The sequence below is a fragment of the Spea bombifrons genome, chromosome 3, assembly GCF_027358695.1.
Source record: "Spea bombifrons isolate aSpeBom1 chromosome 3, aSpeBom1.2.pri, whole genome shotgun sequence".
In the NCBI taxonomy this organism is placed as follows: domain Eukaryota; kingdom Metazoa; phylum Chordata; class Amphibia; order Anura; family Pelobatidae; genus Spea; species Spea bombifrons.
The window spans coordinates 106,446,383-106,464,867 of record NC_071089.1 but is presented as its reverse complement, the minus strand read 5'-3'; the positions used below and the strand labels follow the sequence as shown (position 1 = coordinate 106,464,867).

Genomic DNA, 18,485 nt, shown 5'->3' with positions numbered 1-18,485 from the left:
AAGCCCACGTTGGGCGAAGATGTGGTTTTTATGGCAATTTCTCTAAAAGTTCCTAAGATAGTGCTGAGTGCACCTCAGTGGTGGGCCTAAACTTAAACCTTCTAGGGAAAATAAATACACTGGACAACCTTATTTTTTTTAACAGTAATGCCAAGAAATGAAAACTACTTTGTAGAATGTGCAATGGAGCCAGCGTCCACCCAGACACATAGCAATTTCCCTTCAGCCAGCAACAGCTACACAAGGGGGCCTTTAGCTATGCAAATTATGACAAGCTGGCCACTTGAATTTGTTTAGAGTCGTGGGTTTGAGCCCCACATTCGGCAAAATTGCCGGGCTATGTCCCACCACCAATAATACAGTATTTGCTCGATTATAAGACGAGGCTTTTTTCAGAGCAAATGCTCTGAAAAATACCCTTCCTCTTATAATCAGGGTCATCTTATAATCAGACCTCAAATAGGTCTGACTATGAGACTAAGATCCATATCCCCCGCAGCGCTGCAGGGGTCCAGGATTCTCCTGTCTGGTAACCTTCCCCCCCAAACTTACCGGTGCTTCTGACTCCCTGGTGTGTAGTCGGGGCAGTGGGTAGACGTCTACACGATTCACGTAGGCAACTTCCGCTGCAGCCGGAAGGAGGTGCGGTTTGCAGCGGGGGTTGTCTGCGTCCATCGTGCAGACCTTGCCCGCTGTCAGAGAGGAGAGTTCCCCGCACAGCCGGAGGGTGTATGCGCGATGGACGCAGACATCCCCCGCTGCTAACGGCACCTCCTTCCGGTTCCAGCGGAGGTTGCCTACGCGAATCGCGTAGACGTCTACCCGCTGCCCCGACTACATACCTGGGTGTCAGAAGCACCGGTAAGTTTGAGGGAGGGTGTTAAATGGTTGCATAAGGAATTTCTGTAGGCAGAGTGCTCTATGATAGTCTATGTAGGCTTTTTCTTTTTTTCCTAAAATAATATTCGATTTTGGGGGGTCGTCTTATAATCGAGCAAATACGGTAGTGCTCTATGATATGCCTTTTAACCCCCTTAATGCCACTTTGTGTCCATATATATGTTTTAACCCCCTTTATGCCACTCTGCCTCCAGAAATGCCTTGTAACCCTCTATACGCCACTCTGCCTCCTGAAATGCCTTATACCTCCCTATATGCCACTCTGCCCCATGATATCCCTTTTAACCCCCTAAATGCCAGAGTGGGGTATAAGGTATTTCTGGAGGCAGAGTGGCACAGAGGGGGTTAACAGGCATATTATGGGGCACAGTGGCATATAGGGGGTATAAGACATTTCTGGGGCAGAGTGGCAAGCCTGGGTGCAGATGTGCATAACTGGGGGGCAGGTTGGAAAATAAAAGGAAGTAAAAACAAAAAATATTTTTCTCAATCATAGCTTTTATTAAAAAAAAATAGTTTACATAGTTTACATGAATTAAAATGTACTAGCAAAACTTTTTTCCTATAGGGTTGTCTTTTTTTCCTAAATTAATATTCGATTTTGGGGGGTCGTCTTATAATCAAGCAAATATGGTAATAAAAAAGACTTGATAGGAAATCTATTTACAGTATAACATGTCAATTAAGCAGCCTCACTTACATCTAGTATCTTAGTGTACAGAAAATAACCAATATACAACAAAGTGGTAGTTTGCGTTAAAAATTGCACTTTATATTTCTTATAGCACTACGACTCATAATCCTGCTTCACTTCATCTGTATTTGAAAATGTTAACACAGTTTATATAAATGTTGTACCATCCTACCTTTTTGGAAGTTCTCTTTCCAGGCTTGGAGATTGATGCCAGGTAAAATATCACAAGACGTTAAGTCATTTGGGTAGGTTCCCATTATAAAGACATCTGTCGGTATGTGTGTAAGGCCCGTGTTATCACAAATCACCTTTGAAAGTGAATGTTTCCCTAGCTCAGCTTTCTGGCTTTCTGTAAAAACCTTCTTATTTTCATACCAAAGCCTTTAAAAAACAGATATGACACTTAATTATACAGTATATATTAACATAGAAATATTTTTTAGCATATATGCATGGATACTTTATGTGAGACATGTCTGAGAGAGGCTAACAGTTGAGGCAGGTTTGTAGTAGCAAACTGAAACTGGTTAGACAAATCCCAGTTTTTCAACTGCTAGCATGCATTTATACTTGACTTGTATCAACTCGACTGTAAGTAAATTAAGGCCCAAGTTTATTGCAAGTTATAAATGCATGCTGGCACCGTTTTCCAAATCGCAAATATCACCTCAGGATTAAAGAAACTAAAACCAAGTGAAAAGTGATTGGCCCCCACTTTCCCTAAACTTGCATATTGAAAGTGGAAGCCACCATTTTCATGGTGACTGTCTGACGCTCTTATATTAAGAGTTTTTAATATAAAAATACCAATATTTAATTCTATCAGGTGGTAGGATACATTCTCTTGCGCCTCCTTCACACCTATCCTTTGCCTATTGGGAGGTGGCAATTAAAATATTATTTAATGCTTCATAGAGACATGTGCCCAATAATGTACAATAATTAGTGTAAACATGGTAATAAATAAGTTAATACAAATTGCAATTAATATTGTACAAGCTACACTCTTCCCAGACCACAATAACGTGCAGTCACGTTTTTTACAGACAATACTTGAGTCAAACCATAATTAAAGTGTTAATAAATTAGTTTAGTGCTAATGGACTGAAGTCCAAAAAGGTTGATACTGTTGTACTTGTGGAATTCAAACGTTTGTATGATAAATTATAATAACAAACAGATAAAAACAAAAAGAAACAAATAGTGCAGTATGTTTAAAAACAATTTAACCCGTAATACGTGGAAGCCCAAAACACTCTGAATGTAAAGACAGCTGGGCTTCCTAGAACACTTTCTCTACCACCAGAGTCTCTAGAAAAGGAAGAAGCATACATAATAGTACAAACCAGGCATTTGACACGATTCCACAATAAAGGTTACTCTAAAAATTAACAGAAATAGGCTTAGGGGCAAATGTCTGTATTTGGATCCTGCAGCTGCTTCATGGATCTCAACCTGGCTAAAATACCTTCTGTGCCCACCTGTTCTCAAGCCAAGCCCCTATTTGTCCAAACTGTAGATGGAAGCCTACTTTCCTCCGGTGCTGTTATTTCTAAAACCATTCTAGTCCAACTGAACATTAGACTATCTTGTCAGTTCTCCATTGAAGGCATAAGAAAGACCAAGGAACTAATAACCAGGTCCTTTTGTTGGCCTTCATTTGTTAGGGATGTACACCAATATGTATCAGCCTGCCCAGTCTATGCTAGTCTAAAAACTTGTATTTATGTCCTTCTGGCCTATTACAGCCATTACCTGTTCCAACTCTACCCCGGGGGGACATTGCCTTTGACTTTATCCTTGATCTTCCAAATTCTGAAGATCATAACCCTATTCTGGTTGTAATAGAAAGTTTCTCCAAAATGGCACATTTTATTCCCACCAAAGGCTTCCCCTCGCCAGCAGTTACTGCTTTGTTATTGCTGTGTAAGATTCTTCAGCTTCATGGTCTACCCATGTCCATTGTGTCCGACAGAGGAGTCCAATTTACCTCACAATTTTGCAAGGCTTTTTGTCATGAGCTGAGAATCAAACATTGTCTATCTACTGTATTCCATTCTCAAACCAATAGACAGACCGATATAACTAATCAGACTTTGGAACAATACATCAGATGTTATACCTTTTACTTGAAGGACGATCGGTTCCAGCTTTTACCATGAGTTTTCCTACAATAATCAACTACACTTCGCTACTAAGATGTCTCCTTACGAGCTCATCATGATTTTCACACCCTAACTCTCCCTGACCAGTCTTTTCACAAATTATTAGATTGCTTAAAGAACGATTCACACTAATTAAGGATACGCTTTCAAAAGCACAACCCTTTATCAAAGCAGTGGCCAACAGAAAAGTCATGCTTCTCCTGCATATAAGGTTGGGGATCAGATTTAGCTCTCCAGGACTAACCTGCAGTTGAGTTGTCCTACAAAAAAAAAATTGTGTCCTAACTACATTGGACCCTTTGCCATTCTTGAACTAGTAGGACCAGTGGCAGTCTAGATCATCCTAAGACATTCAAGTTACATCCTGTGTTTTATGTATTTCTGTTAAAGCCTTGTATCTCTGACCCCTTTTCGTGGCCCGAGTAATTTGCCTCCTGCACCTATCCTGGTGGATCTGAAGAATTCGAGGTCAGCAAGATATTGAATTTCCATATCCAGAAGGGTCATCTAGAATATCTGGTGGATTAGAAAGGTTAGGGTCCTGAAGATCAATCTTGGGAACCCGCTGTAATTTTAGGCTTATTCGGCAATTTAATCACAGATAAACTACTTGCCTAGGTCCTGGGCATGACCTTATGCTACACCTTAGGAGGAGGGAATAGTTAATACCAATAGTTACCCATGGAGCAGGTAGCCATGTACCCGCTGCTCGACGCCTCCATGAGCCGAGTTGTATAAATCGTTCCTGGCAAGTGCTTCCGGCATTCGCGAGAAGTCAGCATTCTTAAAGGGACTGTGCCCTGGAAATTAAGCAGGTTATTAGCGGGACTTCAGAGACTACTTAAACAAGTGGCACCTTCCTTAAGGTGTGCAGTTGTTGTTTGGAGTCTCAAAAAGTAATTTTGGCTTAGTCACCCTTGTCCCTGAAGTTTGTTTGTTAACCATTCCCTGCCACTCCTGACCTCTCTTGAACCTGACCCTTTGCTGCTTATCCTTGTACCCCCGGATTGCCTCCTCAATTTTTGATTCAGACTTGGATCTCAACCTGGTTTATGGTTACCCATTTCGATTTGTGGCTGTTTAATCCTTGATTTTCCGCTGCTGCTGCTTGTCATTCAGCCTGGTACCTCCTGTTTCGAATTTCTGACCACCTGTTTGAACCTGCTGTTCGAGTGTCCTGATACGCTCTAACTTTCACAGGTTCCTGTATCCATCAGTCAGCCTTTATCGTTCCTCCAGTGTCCTGCTGCTGGTGAGGTTCCTGCTGTTGTTGGCTCCCAAATTCCAGTGGTCAGTAAGCATCCGTTCAGCCTCTGGGTATACAATCAGCTGTTCCCTCCTGGCCCTGAAGTTCCTGTGATACTGCCAGCATCTATTTTCCTCCTGTACCAGAATTCTGGTAGTCTGCTTATCATCTGTGAGAGTGCTGCATCTCCAGTTTACCTGCTCAGCTCACTACTAGTTCAAAGTACCCTAACCTTCTAGCTAGTGGGCAGTGCAAGGCAGTGCACAAGATTCCTCCTCTTCAGGACAAGGTACACGTGACACCATGGCTGTATGGATCTTGCTGTGTGCACATAGGCACAGTCATGCTTAACAGAAAAGGGCCTTCCTCAAACTGGGGCCACAAAGTTCAAAGCATACAATTGTCTAAAAAGTATTTGTATGCTGTAGCATTAACATTAACCTTCCTCGACGTTACAGAAGTTACTTATGCATTCCGGTATGTAGTGTTCTCCTGGCCAAACGAAGATATGTCAGTCTGACTTCCAGACAGAGAAGCATGATTCATTACTCCTGATAAGAGGAGGTGCCACTCAGCAAAAAGAGGAGGCCACTTACCGGGAAACTGGGTTATTTCTCTGTCAACCACTTCCTGTATGTGGCACCCCCCACACGTTAAGATGTAAAGACACCCACAAAAAAATTAATGTTGGCAAGAATATTTATTTCACAAATTTGTAAACTGTATGTCTAGTAGAAAAAATGTAACTAATAAATGAAATATGTTTAACTGAATAACATTTACTGAACAGATGTGGTGCAGCATAATATACTGAGCCACATATTGATGGTGGTACAACTTGACACCTATCTCTATACACTAAGCCAGACATGTTGGTAGTGCAGCATAACCCTCATCACTATACAGTATATGAAGCCAGACATGGACGTGGTAAGCCTCTGCCCCCAAAGCAGTCTGACACTGCCACCCCTGCCCCTGAAGCAGCCTGGTTCTGCCACCCCTGCCCCCGAATCAGCCTGGTTCTGCCACCCTTGCCCCCGAAGCAGCCTTCCACTGCAACCTCTGTGTAAGGGCACTGGGTGCTGGATCAGGTAGGAGTCACGATGCAGGGGCAGGTTTGCATTCAGAGCATGGCCAAAGGCAGTCCGACAATGTGTCCAGTTCAAGGCTTCTCTCCACTTTAGTCCAAGTCTTCCTCTTGGGCACCATCTATAGGTGTTATAAGCACGAGCAGGATATAAACTTGGGGTGACAAGCTAAGTACAGACAGGAAACTGGAAGCCCTCTCGCAGGGTACATGGCAGGGCACACTGCTGGAAGATCTTTTGGCAGGGATGCTGGCAGACCACAGCAGACTGGCAGGCAGCAGCAGACCAGGAGGGAACAGATAAACAGCAGCAGGCCAGCAGGCGGTAGTGGATGCTGACCAATGCACGGTACAAAGGATGTTCCGAATAATAGTCACAGTCCAAGTCAAAGGTCAGAAACCAGTATATCACGATCAGCAGGGTACCAAGGGATAAACACTAGAACAAGGTCAGAGTCCAAAGCCAAGGGTCAAAAAAGAAGACAGGTCAGATGCAGCAAATTAGAAGCTCAGTATACAAGGCCAGGAACACAATGCTCTAGCACTGAGTTTAGGATAATGCCCGGTTTATATTGGGCCTTAATTGCCTAAATGAGGGGCAGGTGTATAAAGAGCACGCAGGAATAATATGGCCAAGGAGAGGCAGCAGAAAACAGCAACTTAAGATCCACCAGGAGTGGTGGGTACATGGAGAGGTGATTCACTTGGAATTCACAAAGCTGCCGGTTTGAATCCATGTGGCTCCTGACACAGCCTGCTTATGCTACCTCCGACCCTGAAACAGCTTGCATGTGATCCCTCTGTTACAGTTTACAAATTTGTGAAATAAATATTTTTGCCAACATTAATTTTGTATGGGTGTCTAGGGGGTGCCACATACAGGATCCACCCAGAGTAGTCAAGGTACTACTGCTTGGCACTACGCATAGTGATCTTTGGGTTGTGTGCAGTTGGAAACCTATTTCATGAAGCACATTGTTTGCGTTTATGTTGCTTTCTGAGGCAGTTTAGACTTCTGTAGTGTACAAGGGACAGGCAATTTTTACACTCTTCAGCACTCAGCTACCCTGCTCTGTGAGTGGTCTACCGCTTTGCGGATGGGCTGTAGTTACTGCTAGATGCTTTCACGTCACAACAATAGCACTCACAAGGCAGACAATTTGTGAACTTATTTGTGGCACACTGAGCAATTTTACTGCTAGTCTGAAAATGATAACTGCACTGAAAATTACTGGGAGGTGTGAAGTCAATGGAATATGAGGGGATTCTGCAAAATCCCTCCATGTATTTGGAAGGGGGTGTCCTGAAAATATAAAGGGACATCTTAGCTGTCATATTAATTACAGTGTATATGAGATCTGAAATGTCTCTTTAATCCAAAAGAACAATTTGCTTGCAACCTGAGATTGAAGACTGCCAGAAAGTCAGTCAGTTTGGAGGGTGAGAAAAAGGTCTACCATAACTAACCCCAATTTATAATTCCAATAACTAAAGAATGCCTGCACCAATTTGATTGCAGTAAAATGCATGTGGGATTTGGGGACCAAATTGTTTCTTAAATATTTTGTTGTGCAAGTTGCAGGTAAGGGTGTGCGATTTGTCATTCAATGAACATGCCATCGTCTGGGATTAGCACAATTTAACGTCACATTCACTCGCATGTACTTAGTGAATAAATGGGCTGTTTCCTAATCTCGGTCAAGACTGGTCAGTTAAATTAAACTACAACTAAAAGTCTCTACTCAACTGTTTAATAAATAGACTCACTAGAATAATTTGGAAATTAATATTTTAACAAAGATTTTCATAGACTGGCATGACAGCTTTACCTGTCTCCTTCTCGCAAAGCTTTCATTTGCTTCCCTATTATGCATGCAAACAGAGGTCCAGTTCTTGCTCCTGGAAGAAGGTCTTCGGCTAAGCCAGCAAGCCAGACATCAATATTATCCGGATGCCCGTATAAATCTATCAACTTCCTAATTAAATTCTCATCTGAGATTGCCATCCTCATGTCTGATACTGTCTTTAACACTGGAAGGCCACAAAACTTTCTCCAATCATTGTAGCCTATATAAAATAAATGTGAAAAAATGGAATGTGTCAAGTGGCAGTTACATTATTACATAACTATATTAATTAAAATCGATATAATCAGCAAAACCAAAACCGTTAACTGTAATAAATATACATGCACTGACTAACACTATACTTAGGAGGCATAGGAGAAAAGGAGGCAAAACCAAAGCACAAAACTCTGAATTTATGTTCGAATTTCATGGGCTCATTCACTCCCACTCTATTACACTCTCATTCACGTTCTCTCACAATCTCATTAATTCTTTCTCTTTAACGCAGTTAGGAAAAATACTTAGACAACCGTTGGGTATTTGCTCCTCCGTTACTAAGCAGGTCCCATACCAGCAGGCTTCTTCCTCCCCTTGCCTCTAGCTTCCTCAGATGAAAGCTGCAAGAGAATATTGATCTGGCAGTGGTTTTCTGCTGACACCTAGCAACTAATGTACTAAAGACAGAAGCTTGTATAAAGCTAAATCTGTTAAATGGTTCTATGCCAAATAACCAGCCTCATTTATATAAAGAGGTTTGACACCGTTCCTCGTTGCTCAATTGTTGTGCAACTTAGCGTTCTAATCGCTAATCTTTTTTTTTTGTCCACTATGTTTCTCTGGCTGCTGTCTCTAGACTCTGATTGCTGTTTCTGCCATTGGCCTGCTTGTGACCATGACTTTGTACTGCTGGACATCTCATCCCTCCTGTGCCACTTCGGGGGTTTAGCTGCTGATCACCTGTTCCACAGTTCTCCAGTGTATCCAGACCTTGTGGACTCTACCTGTCCCTCTAACTCTGCTCTACTCACTGTGAGGGATTTGTCCAGTGTGTCTACCTCAGTGTCCTGGCCTATCTGCAAGTTGTTCTCTACTCTCCTTTCCTACGAACCAAGTAGGACACAATGCACACTATCTGAATGTTTCCCTACCTTGTCCTCTGACCACTATCTTCTTTTTCATCTTGTTCATCTTCTATTTTCCATCTTTTTTCTCCTCCCGGAGACTTTCCAGTGAAATTTCTCCATAATAGCAGAGCCTCCTGTGTGCAAATGGGCCAACAATGATTTGGACAAATTCTTTGGTTCGTTTTTGGCCCATTTGTTTCATGGCTATGAATTACATTGTCTGCCCATTTGGTACGGAGGGAATTCGGGGACGTATTTTTAAGTTGGGATCTAAATTGGCTGCCCAGTGCCCACTTTCTCTGTTTAACCAACATCTTTCTCGGCAGGCCTCTTTCACTGACTGCTTATGCTTGTGCATCATCTTGGTCTTTATCTTCTATGTTCTCTCTTTCATCTTTTATCTATTATCTTCGTCCGCATCTCTGCAGACATAACCTGGCCAAAGTGGTGGTGATTCCAGTGACATCCTTACATGCCATTTTACCCTGAGTTCAAGAGAGGGCAAAATGAAGACGCTTTCGGTGATGTCCTCTACCCGATTGGAGGATAAGGTAGAGGACGTCACCTCAAGAGCCGCCATTTTGGGGGAAGTTCTAGATGCGTTATGTCGGCGGAGATGAGGATGAAGTTAGAGGGCTGAAGACAGCAGATTGAAGATATAAGAGTGAAGAGAATGTGAGTGAGAGTGAATGTAGGCCCTCCCATTTTTGGCCAATCCGAATGGACAGGGAACGAAATTCGTTGGCCGAAAATGACATTTGCACATGTCTAATATACACACATATCTACTGTTTTCAACACTACAGTACTTTACACATACACATAGTGACTCTAGCACTATATATACACACAGTACAGTACACACACACATATATACACTAATCCCCCTCCCACTTACCTTAAAAAGACCTGTCTCTACTGCAACTCATACTCTCTGTTTACACCGTGCTGCCTCTCTACTACCACATGGTCACATGGTGAGATGCCTTGGTGCCATGCACCCCTGACACCCACCATGGAAACCTGCTGCTTGAGGTTTGTCAAGCCCAGCTTTAAGATATTTTAAAAACACTACCATATATTAACACATATAAATTCAGTTTCTAGGAATGCTCAATTATATTGTTATGTTGTAATGTACATGCAAGGTATCAACTGACCTGGTAGACCATGATCACGTCCTCTCTGCAAATTTAACGATGACAAATCCATTGAACCATTAATTGACAACACAATTAGTTTTTCAGTCAACTCTTCATTTATCATATCTTTTTGTGTTTGGAGTTTGGCAGATTTTCCAAGCATTCCTCTTAATAATGGATCCAGTCCACCTTAAATGGTTTTACATGAAATAAAAACACAGTTGTGTTCTCATAGTGTAATATTCAATTCAGTAATACTCAATATACTCTAGTTTTATAACATTTTTTTCTAAGTAGTAATAATTGTATAACTGATGTTATGAATTTTTACATTTTATTTTTTATAATGATAGTAGCATGCCTTTCAAAAGTAGCCACAGACTAGCCCAGATCTCAATTGCAACTTGCTTGGAATTACTCAGTAGTTTGAAAATATGGAAGGAGATATAAACCACTAAATCTGGAGGTTGTAGCAGACAATCTCATGTGTACTAGCAAAACATCACTGTTCAGATACCATGCATGTGACTGGCTGCTGCTACTTTTTTAAATTTCAGTGCTATGCTTCCACTGGAGTGCTGGTGGATGGGAGTGCTATTGAGCTGGTGAATGTTTCCAGCTTTCTGTAGAGGCAGTCTGAGACTCTAAATCCAATAACTAAGTAATGCGACCAATTTGCATGCAGTAAAATCTCTTGATTGTAAGCTCGTGTGAGCAAAGTCCTCCTCACTTGTTGTCAAATTGTTATGCCACATACTGCTGGTTGTATCCTGTCTACTTATTGTACAGTGCTGCATAATTTTGCTTATAACATTTGGTTAGTTTACTTATGAGCGTCATAAACATACCGTATTTGCTCGATTATAAGACGAGGGTTTTTTCAGAGCAAATGCTCTGAAAAATACCCCTCGTCTTCTAATCGGGGTCGTCTTCTAATCAGACCTCAAATAGAGGTCTGTTTAGGAGACTAAGATCCAGATCCCCCGCACCGCTGCAGGGGACCTGGATCCTCCTGTCCCCCCCCCACACATCATACACACACTTACCGGTGCTTCCTGCTGTGTTGCCGGGGCACAACGTCCGCTGCAGCCGGAAGGAGGTGTGGCTAGCAGCGGGGGTTGTCTGCGTCCGTCGCGTAGACCTTCAGAGATCAGAGCTCCCCGCACCGGGGAAAGTATACGCGACGGACGCATACAAACCCCCGCTGCCAACTCCACCTCCTTCCGGCTGGCGGCTGCAGCGGAAGGCGACGTCAACCCGTTGCCCCGGCTGGAAGCACCAGTAAGAGAGGGCTGAGAGAGGTGAGCAAAGTCCTCCTCACTTGTTGTCAAATTGTTATGCCACATACTGCTGGTTGTATCCTGTCTACTTATTGTACAGTGCTGCATAATTTTGCTTATAACATTTGGTTAGTTTACTTATGAGTGTCATAAACATACCGTATTTGCTCGATTATAAGACAAGGGTTTTTTCAGAGCAAATGCTCTGAAAAATACCCCTCGTCTTCTAATCGGGGTCGTCTTCTAATCAGACCTCAAATAGAGGTCTGATTAGGAGACTAAGATCCAGATCCCCCGCACCGCTGCAGGGGACCTGGATCCTCCTGCCCCCCCCCCACACATCATACACACACTTACCGGTGCTTCCTGCTGTGTTGCTGGGGCACAACGTCCGCTGCAGCCGGAAGGAGGTGTGGCTAGCAGCGGGGGTTGTCTGCGTCCGTCGCGTAGACCTTCAGAGATCAGAGCTCCCCGCACCGGGGAAAGTATATGCGACGGACGCATACAAACCCCCGCTGCCAACTCCACCTCCTTCCGGCTGGCGGCTGCAGCGGAAGGCGACGTCAACCCGCTGCCCCGGCTGGAAGCACCGGTAAGAGAGGGCTGAGAGAGGTGAGAGAGAGAGAGTGTGTGTGTGTTAGTGAAGTGGGGGTATAGGGTGTGTGTGTGTGTGTTAAATGGGGGCATAGGGCATTTCTGGAGTGGCGTTAAGGGGGCATTTAATAGAGCACCTCCTGAAATGCCTTATACCTCCCTATATGGCACTCTGCCCCATAATATGCCTTTAACCCCCTAAATGCCAGAGTGGCATATAGGGGTATAAGGCATTTCTGGAGGCAGAGTGTTCTATACAATGCCTTTTAACTCCCATAATGCCACTCTGCCTCCTGAAATGCCTTATACCTCCCTATATGCCACTCTGCCCCATAATATGCATTTTAACCCCCTAAATGCCAGAATGGGATATAGGGGTATAAGGCATTTCTGGAGGCAGAGTGGCACATAGGGGGTCAAAAGGCATACCATGGGGCACAGTGGCATATAGAGGGTTAAAAGGCATATCATGAGCCACAGTGCCATATTGGAGTGGCAAGCCTGGGAGCAGATGTGCGTAACTGGGGGACAGGTTGGAAAATACAAGAAATAAAAACAAAAAAAAATATTTTTCTCAATCATAGCTTTTATTAAAAAAAATAGCTTACATGAATTAACATTTACTGGTAAAACTTTTTTCCTTTGGGGTCATCTTATATTCAGGCTTTTTCTTTTTTTCCTAAGTTAATATTCAGATTTTGGGGGGTCGTCTTATAATCAGGGTCGTCTTATAATCGAGCAAATACAGTAGTTTCCAAAGTTCAATTCACAAGTATATTACAATCTATGTTAATAGTGTGTAATTAAATATTTAAAGCCTGCATTCACACTCATTGTCACATTACACATTTTTGGAGAGGAAAATATTAATTGAATTGATTTGTTTGTATTGGACCTTTTTCTTGCTTGCATTTTATCCACAATTTTTTTAGTGTGGCTCCTGTAAGTGTATACTTTAGCTGGGGTATGCCTGTGGTTGTTAGATAATACACCATTGCTGGTAATTTTGTGTTTGTATTGAAGTATTCATTAAAGAAGAAGTAAGAACTTTATCCAGGGCAGAGTATCATCTTTTTTCATATTGAGCACGTTCTTAACCATCTGTTTGTGTATGCAACGACTTCCTATTTAATTTATAATCCATTTATTTTAAGTATTGCACTATTATGTATTATTTATTGTTTTTCATGTTGTCTTGGTGTCCTTGCACCATCCCCTTTTGGTTTTCTTTATACATTGATTAAAGCAGTAAAATATTATTAGGCTAGTTTTATCACCTAAATATCTTGAAGATATTTCCATATTTAAGAAACATAAGCTAACAAAAAATAAAACATGACAACCCGGAGGATTCGGGTCTTGACACGTATCCTCGGGGTCAAGACCCGAATCCTCCGGGTTGTCATGTTTTATTTTTTGTTAGCTTATGTTTCTTGATGTATTATAACTAGTCCCTAATGAAGTCAGTATATGACGAAACGCGTTGGAGTTTTTTAAAGCATTAAGTGTTGTTAATGGGCTATTGCAAATAAAGAGTTCTTGGAAGATACCCTGCCTGCCATTCATTTGTATCCAGCAGATGACCGGTTTTTAAAACTTTGAGGTGGTTTTAAAAGTTCCAGCAAACCTCCTGGATTCCTAAGGTTATCTTAAAGGAGCAGAACCTACTACAATCTTGTGAGTGTGGCACAACTAGTAGGGGCTGTTTTAAACATTTTAAATGTTATTTGTTCTGTTTTTCCATATATATATATATATATATATATATATATATATATATATATATATATATATATATATATATATATATATATTGTAGGGGACAGCTCACGCATGGGGCGGCAATGACGGTTTCACACAGGTTTCCAACGTAAAAGCGCGTTTATTTAGATGTTGTAGTCACAGAGCACCTTGTAAACAAAACAAACTATAAGCCTGTCCGGCTCTAACTAAACAGCAGGATACCTCTCTAGCAGCCTAAGGTCTGTCACAAAGCAAAGTAACCAGTTCTGTATGGGGTAAAGCTTCATACCTGGTGGGCTGCAGCGCTGGCTGTAGCTGCTCCTTCATTCAGGTTCTCCCTCCCTCTGCAAACCTAACAGCCCTCTCTTTTAAGGCTTCCTCCCCAGTAACGAGCTTAGGAAGCCTCACCTGAGAGCACCTGGGTTTGCTACCATGCCTGGCTGAGGTAACCAGGTGAGATATATATCCCATCAACCACTCTCCCATGCACTTTACCACATATCCCCCCCGTCGACTCCAGACCAGGGGTCTGGACAGCGGCAGCAACCATACAGTACACCCTGGACAACGCATCCGCATTCCCATGTAACTTCCCTGGTCTATGCTCCACTGTAAATCTAAAATTTTGCAAGGAGAGAAACCATCTGGTCACTCTTGCATTCCTCTCCTTATTCTGTTTCATCCATGCCAGAGGAGCATGGTCAGTCACCAACACGAATTCCCTGCCCAGGAGATAATATCTCAGGGACTCCAACGCCCACTTTATGGCGAGACACTCCCTTTCCACTATGGCATAATTTTCCTCGGCTGGGGTCAGTTTCCTACTCAAGTACAGCACTGGGTGTTCTTCCCCATTAACCACTTGTGACAAAACTGCCCCCAAACCTCTAGCAGACGCGTCTGTCTGAACCAGAAATGGTTTCCTAAAATCAGGGGAAACGAGCACTGGCTGGTCACACAGGGCAGACTTCAGACTCTGAAAAGCCCTTTCTGCCTCGGGGTTCCACTTTACCATCACTGACTTACCACCCTTTGTTAAGTCTGTCAATGGTGTGGCCATGGAGGCAAAATTGGGCACGAACCGACGGTAGTACCCGGTTATGCCAAGGAAAGCCCTCACCTGTTTCTTTGTTACTGGCCTAGGCCAGTTCTGTATCGCCTCAATCTTATTGATCTGGGGTTTAACCAGCCCCCTACCAATGATATAACCCAGGTATCTTGCTTCCTCCAGACCCACTGCACATTTTTCAGGGTTTATGGTTAGGCCTGCATCACTAATGGAGTCTAACACGCCCTGTACCTTACCGAGGTGACTTTTCCAGTCAGACGAAAAAATTACCACATCGTCCAGGTAAGCAGCGGCATAATCACGATGTGGTCTCAAAATCAGATCCATCAGCCTCTGAAAGGTAGCAGGGGCCCCATGTAACCCAAATGGCATCACAACATACTGGAACAGGCCCTCTGGAGTGGAAAAGGCAGTCTTCTCTTTAGCCTCCTCAGTTAACGGTATCTGCCAATAGCCCTTTGTAAGGTCAAGTGTTGTAATGTACCTTGCCTTCCCAAGCCTCTCAACCAGTTCATCCACTCGGGGCATGGGGTACGCATCAAACTTTGAGACCTCATTTAATCTCCTGAAGTCATTACAGAACCTCCACGTCCCGTTGGGTTTTGGGATTAGCACTATGGGGCTTGACCATTCACTAGTAGATTCCTCAATAACACCTAATTCACGCATGCGCCTGACCTCCGTGGATACCGCCTCTCTACGGGCTTCTGGTATCCTGTATGGCTTCAGGTTCACTTTACTGTGAGGCTCAGTTTTAATATGGTGTTTTATGAGGTGGGTACGGCCAGGTTGGTCCGAAAACTTGCGTCTGTTTTCCTGCAGGAACTCCCTCACCTCCTGCTTCTGGGGCACTGACAGTGCCTCTCCTATTGTCACTGGGGGAACTGGTTGCCCCACTTCTTTGACCCCTGCCTGGGTCGCCCCCAAAGACTCCCGCTCTTTCCACGGCTTGATCAGGTTTACGTGGTAAACCTGGAAGGGTTTTCTCCTGCCCGGTTGATGGACCTTGTAGTTCACCTCACTCATCTTCTCTACAGCCTCATAGGGACCCTGCCACTTGGCTAAAAACTTACTTTCGACGGTGGGCACTAAAACCAGGACCCTGTCCCCAGGATTAAAGGCCCTCAACCTGGCAGATCTGTTATAAATTCTGCTCTGGGCCTCCTGCGCTCTTTGCAGATGCGTTTTAACTATAGGCATCACCGTCGCTATTCGCTCCTGCATCTGAGCCACATGTTCAATAACACTCTTATATGGGGTGGCCTCGGTCTCCCAAGTTTCTTTGGCAATATCTAACAAACCCCGTGGATGTCGGCCATAGACTAACTCAAAGGGGGAAAACCCTGTAGACGCTTGGGGCACCTCCCGGATAGAGAACATGAGGTAGGGTAATAGACAGTCCCAATCCCGACCATCCCTTTCTACCACCTTTTTTAGCATATGCTTTAGGGTTTTGTTAAACCTCTCCACTAACCCGTCTGTTTGAGGGTGGTACACTGAGGTACGGAGGTGAGTGATTTTAAACAACTTACACAGGTCTTTCATGACCCGTGACATAAAGGGCGTACCCTGGTCAGTAAGAATTTCTTTAGGGATCCCCGTGCGAGAGAACATGTAAAACAACTCCCTAGCAATATTTTTGGAGGCCATGTTTCTTAAGGGTACCGCCTCTGGGTACCGGGTAGCATAATCCAAGACAACCAAAATGTATTGGTGTCCCCTAGCAGATTTGACAATGGGCCCTACCAAATCCATGGCAACTCTCTCAAATGGTACTTCAATGATGGGAAGTGGCACCAAGGGGCTACGGAAGTGTGGTGTTGGGGCACTCTTCTGGCATGTGGGGCATGACTCACAATACCTTTTTACTTCTTCATATACCCCAGGCCAATAAAACCTTTGGAGGACCCTCTCTTGTGTTTTATTAGTCCCCAAGTGCCCCCCAAACACATGGTTATGGGCTATGTCCAGCACCAGGTGTCGGTATGGTTTTGGCACCAGAAGCTGTTCCACAATTTCCTTGTTAACTTTGGTGACCCGGTACACTAGATCCCCATTCATGGCAAAATGCGGAAATTTCTGGTCAGCTTCAGGTTCCTGTGGTACCCCATTTACTACCGTGACATTTGCCCGTGCAGTTCCCAGAGTGGGGTCTCTCACTTGCTCGGTCCCGAAGTTACCCCGAGACATTTCTAAATCTAAGACCTGTTGGCCGGGTAGGGAAGTTTCTTCTTCTTCCTCCCCAGCTAACACCTGCAAGGGGAAAGAATCTTCACTATACATTTCAGGTGGGCCTAGATCCTTTTCATCATGCCCCTTACTGGTATCATTGTTCCCAATGGCCGTCTCACCTGACCCATTACTTACAGGGAGGGGTACAGACTCTGCCGGAGTTTGTTCCCCAGCTGCAGAAACGTTCCCCCTTCTCCACAACTCCCAGAACAAGGGGAAATCGCGGCCTAATATAACCGCATGCATAAGTCTTTTTACAACTCCGACTTCATAGGTCACAGTTCCAGATGGGGTCACCAACTTAATGGGGGCCACAGGGTAAGCTACAATATCCCCGTGGATGCATAGCACTCTTATGTGCTTGTTCGGCACGTAGTCCATAGTCACAAGGCCAGCCCGAACCAAAGTCACCAGGCTACCCGAGTCCAAAAGTGCCTTCACGGAGCAGTCACCTATCTTCACCATACAAAAATGCGGCTCAGTCGCTGATTCTGGAATGGCTGCACAAACAGGTTCTGCAAACAGGGACTGACGCCGACTAGCGTCACACACCATGGGCTCTGAGTTAAGAGGGCAATAGGCGGCTATGTGTCCCCACTCATGGCACCTCCAGCACTGGGGGGTCCCTGGCCTCCTTAGTAGGGAGCCTTTTCTAGGATTGTGGGGTCCCAGGGGTTCAGGATCAGTCTTTTGCCCTTGCCCAAACTCTAGAGCCCTGCTCTCTCTCACATTTTTCCATACACCTCCAGCTGGAACTCTCTTACCCAAAGATGTCGCGGGTCTGACAGTCTTGGAAGGTGTTGGTGCCGCAGGGACCTCACGGAGGAAGTCCTCGGTTGCTATGAACCTTTCCACCATGTTGACAAGCTGCTCAGCAGTTCTGGGGTCTCCATGCCCAACCCACCGTTGTAGCTCCGCCGGGAGGGCGCGGAGGTAGTGGTCCACTACCACCTTTTCCACAATCTGGGCTGGTGTAGTGGATTCTGGTTCCAGCCACTTGCGTACAAGATGAATCAGATCATACATCTGGGACCTGGCAGGCTTGTCCATGGTGTATTTCCAACAGTGGACTCTCTTGGCCCGAACAGCGGGCGTAACACCCAGGCGAGCAAGGATCTCCATTTTTAGTTTTGTAAAGTCCCGGACATCCTGCTCCCCGAGGTCATAGTAGGCCTTTTGCGGTTCACCAGTCAGGAAGGGTGCAATCACTTCTGCCCACTCTGCAACTGGCAGTCTCTCTCTCTCCGCCACTCTCTCAAATACGGTGAGGTATGCCTCAACGTCGTCGTCGGGTGTCATTTTTTGTAAGCCCCGCTGAACGGCCCTCCTCACGTTAACAGTCTCAAGGGGGCTTGCCTCCAC

General features: G+C 44.3%; 1 protein-coding gene across 1 annotated transcript in view; it reads right to left on the bottom strand.

The window, feature by feature from the left end:
- The window catches only part of TPO (thyroid peroxidase), a 132,734-nt gene that overhangs the window by 95,047 nt on the left and 19,202 nt on the right, over positions 1 to 18,485 (bottom strand). Inside the window, exons 8-10 of the mRNA XM_053460445.1 lie at positions 10,224 to 10,394; positions 7,922 to 8,159; positions 1,767 to 1,975 (exon numbers count right to left, since the gene is read on the bottom strand). Coding sequence (XP_053316420.1) covers positions 1,767 to 1,975; positions 7,922 to 8,159; positions 10,224 to 10,394 — 618 coding nt within the window. The remainder of the gene's footprint in view (positions 1 to 1,766; positions 1,976 to 7,921; positions 8,160 to 10,223; positions 10,395 to 18,485) is intronic.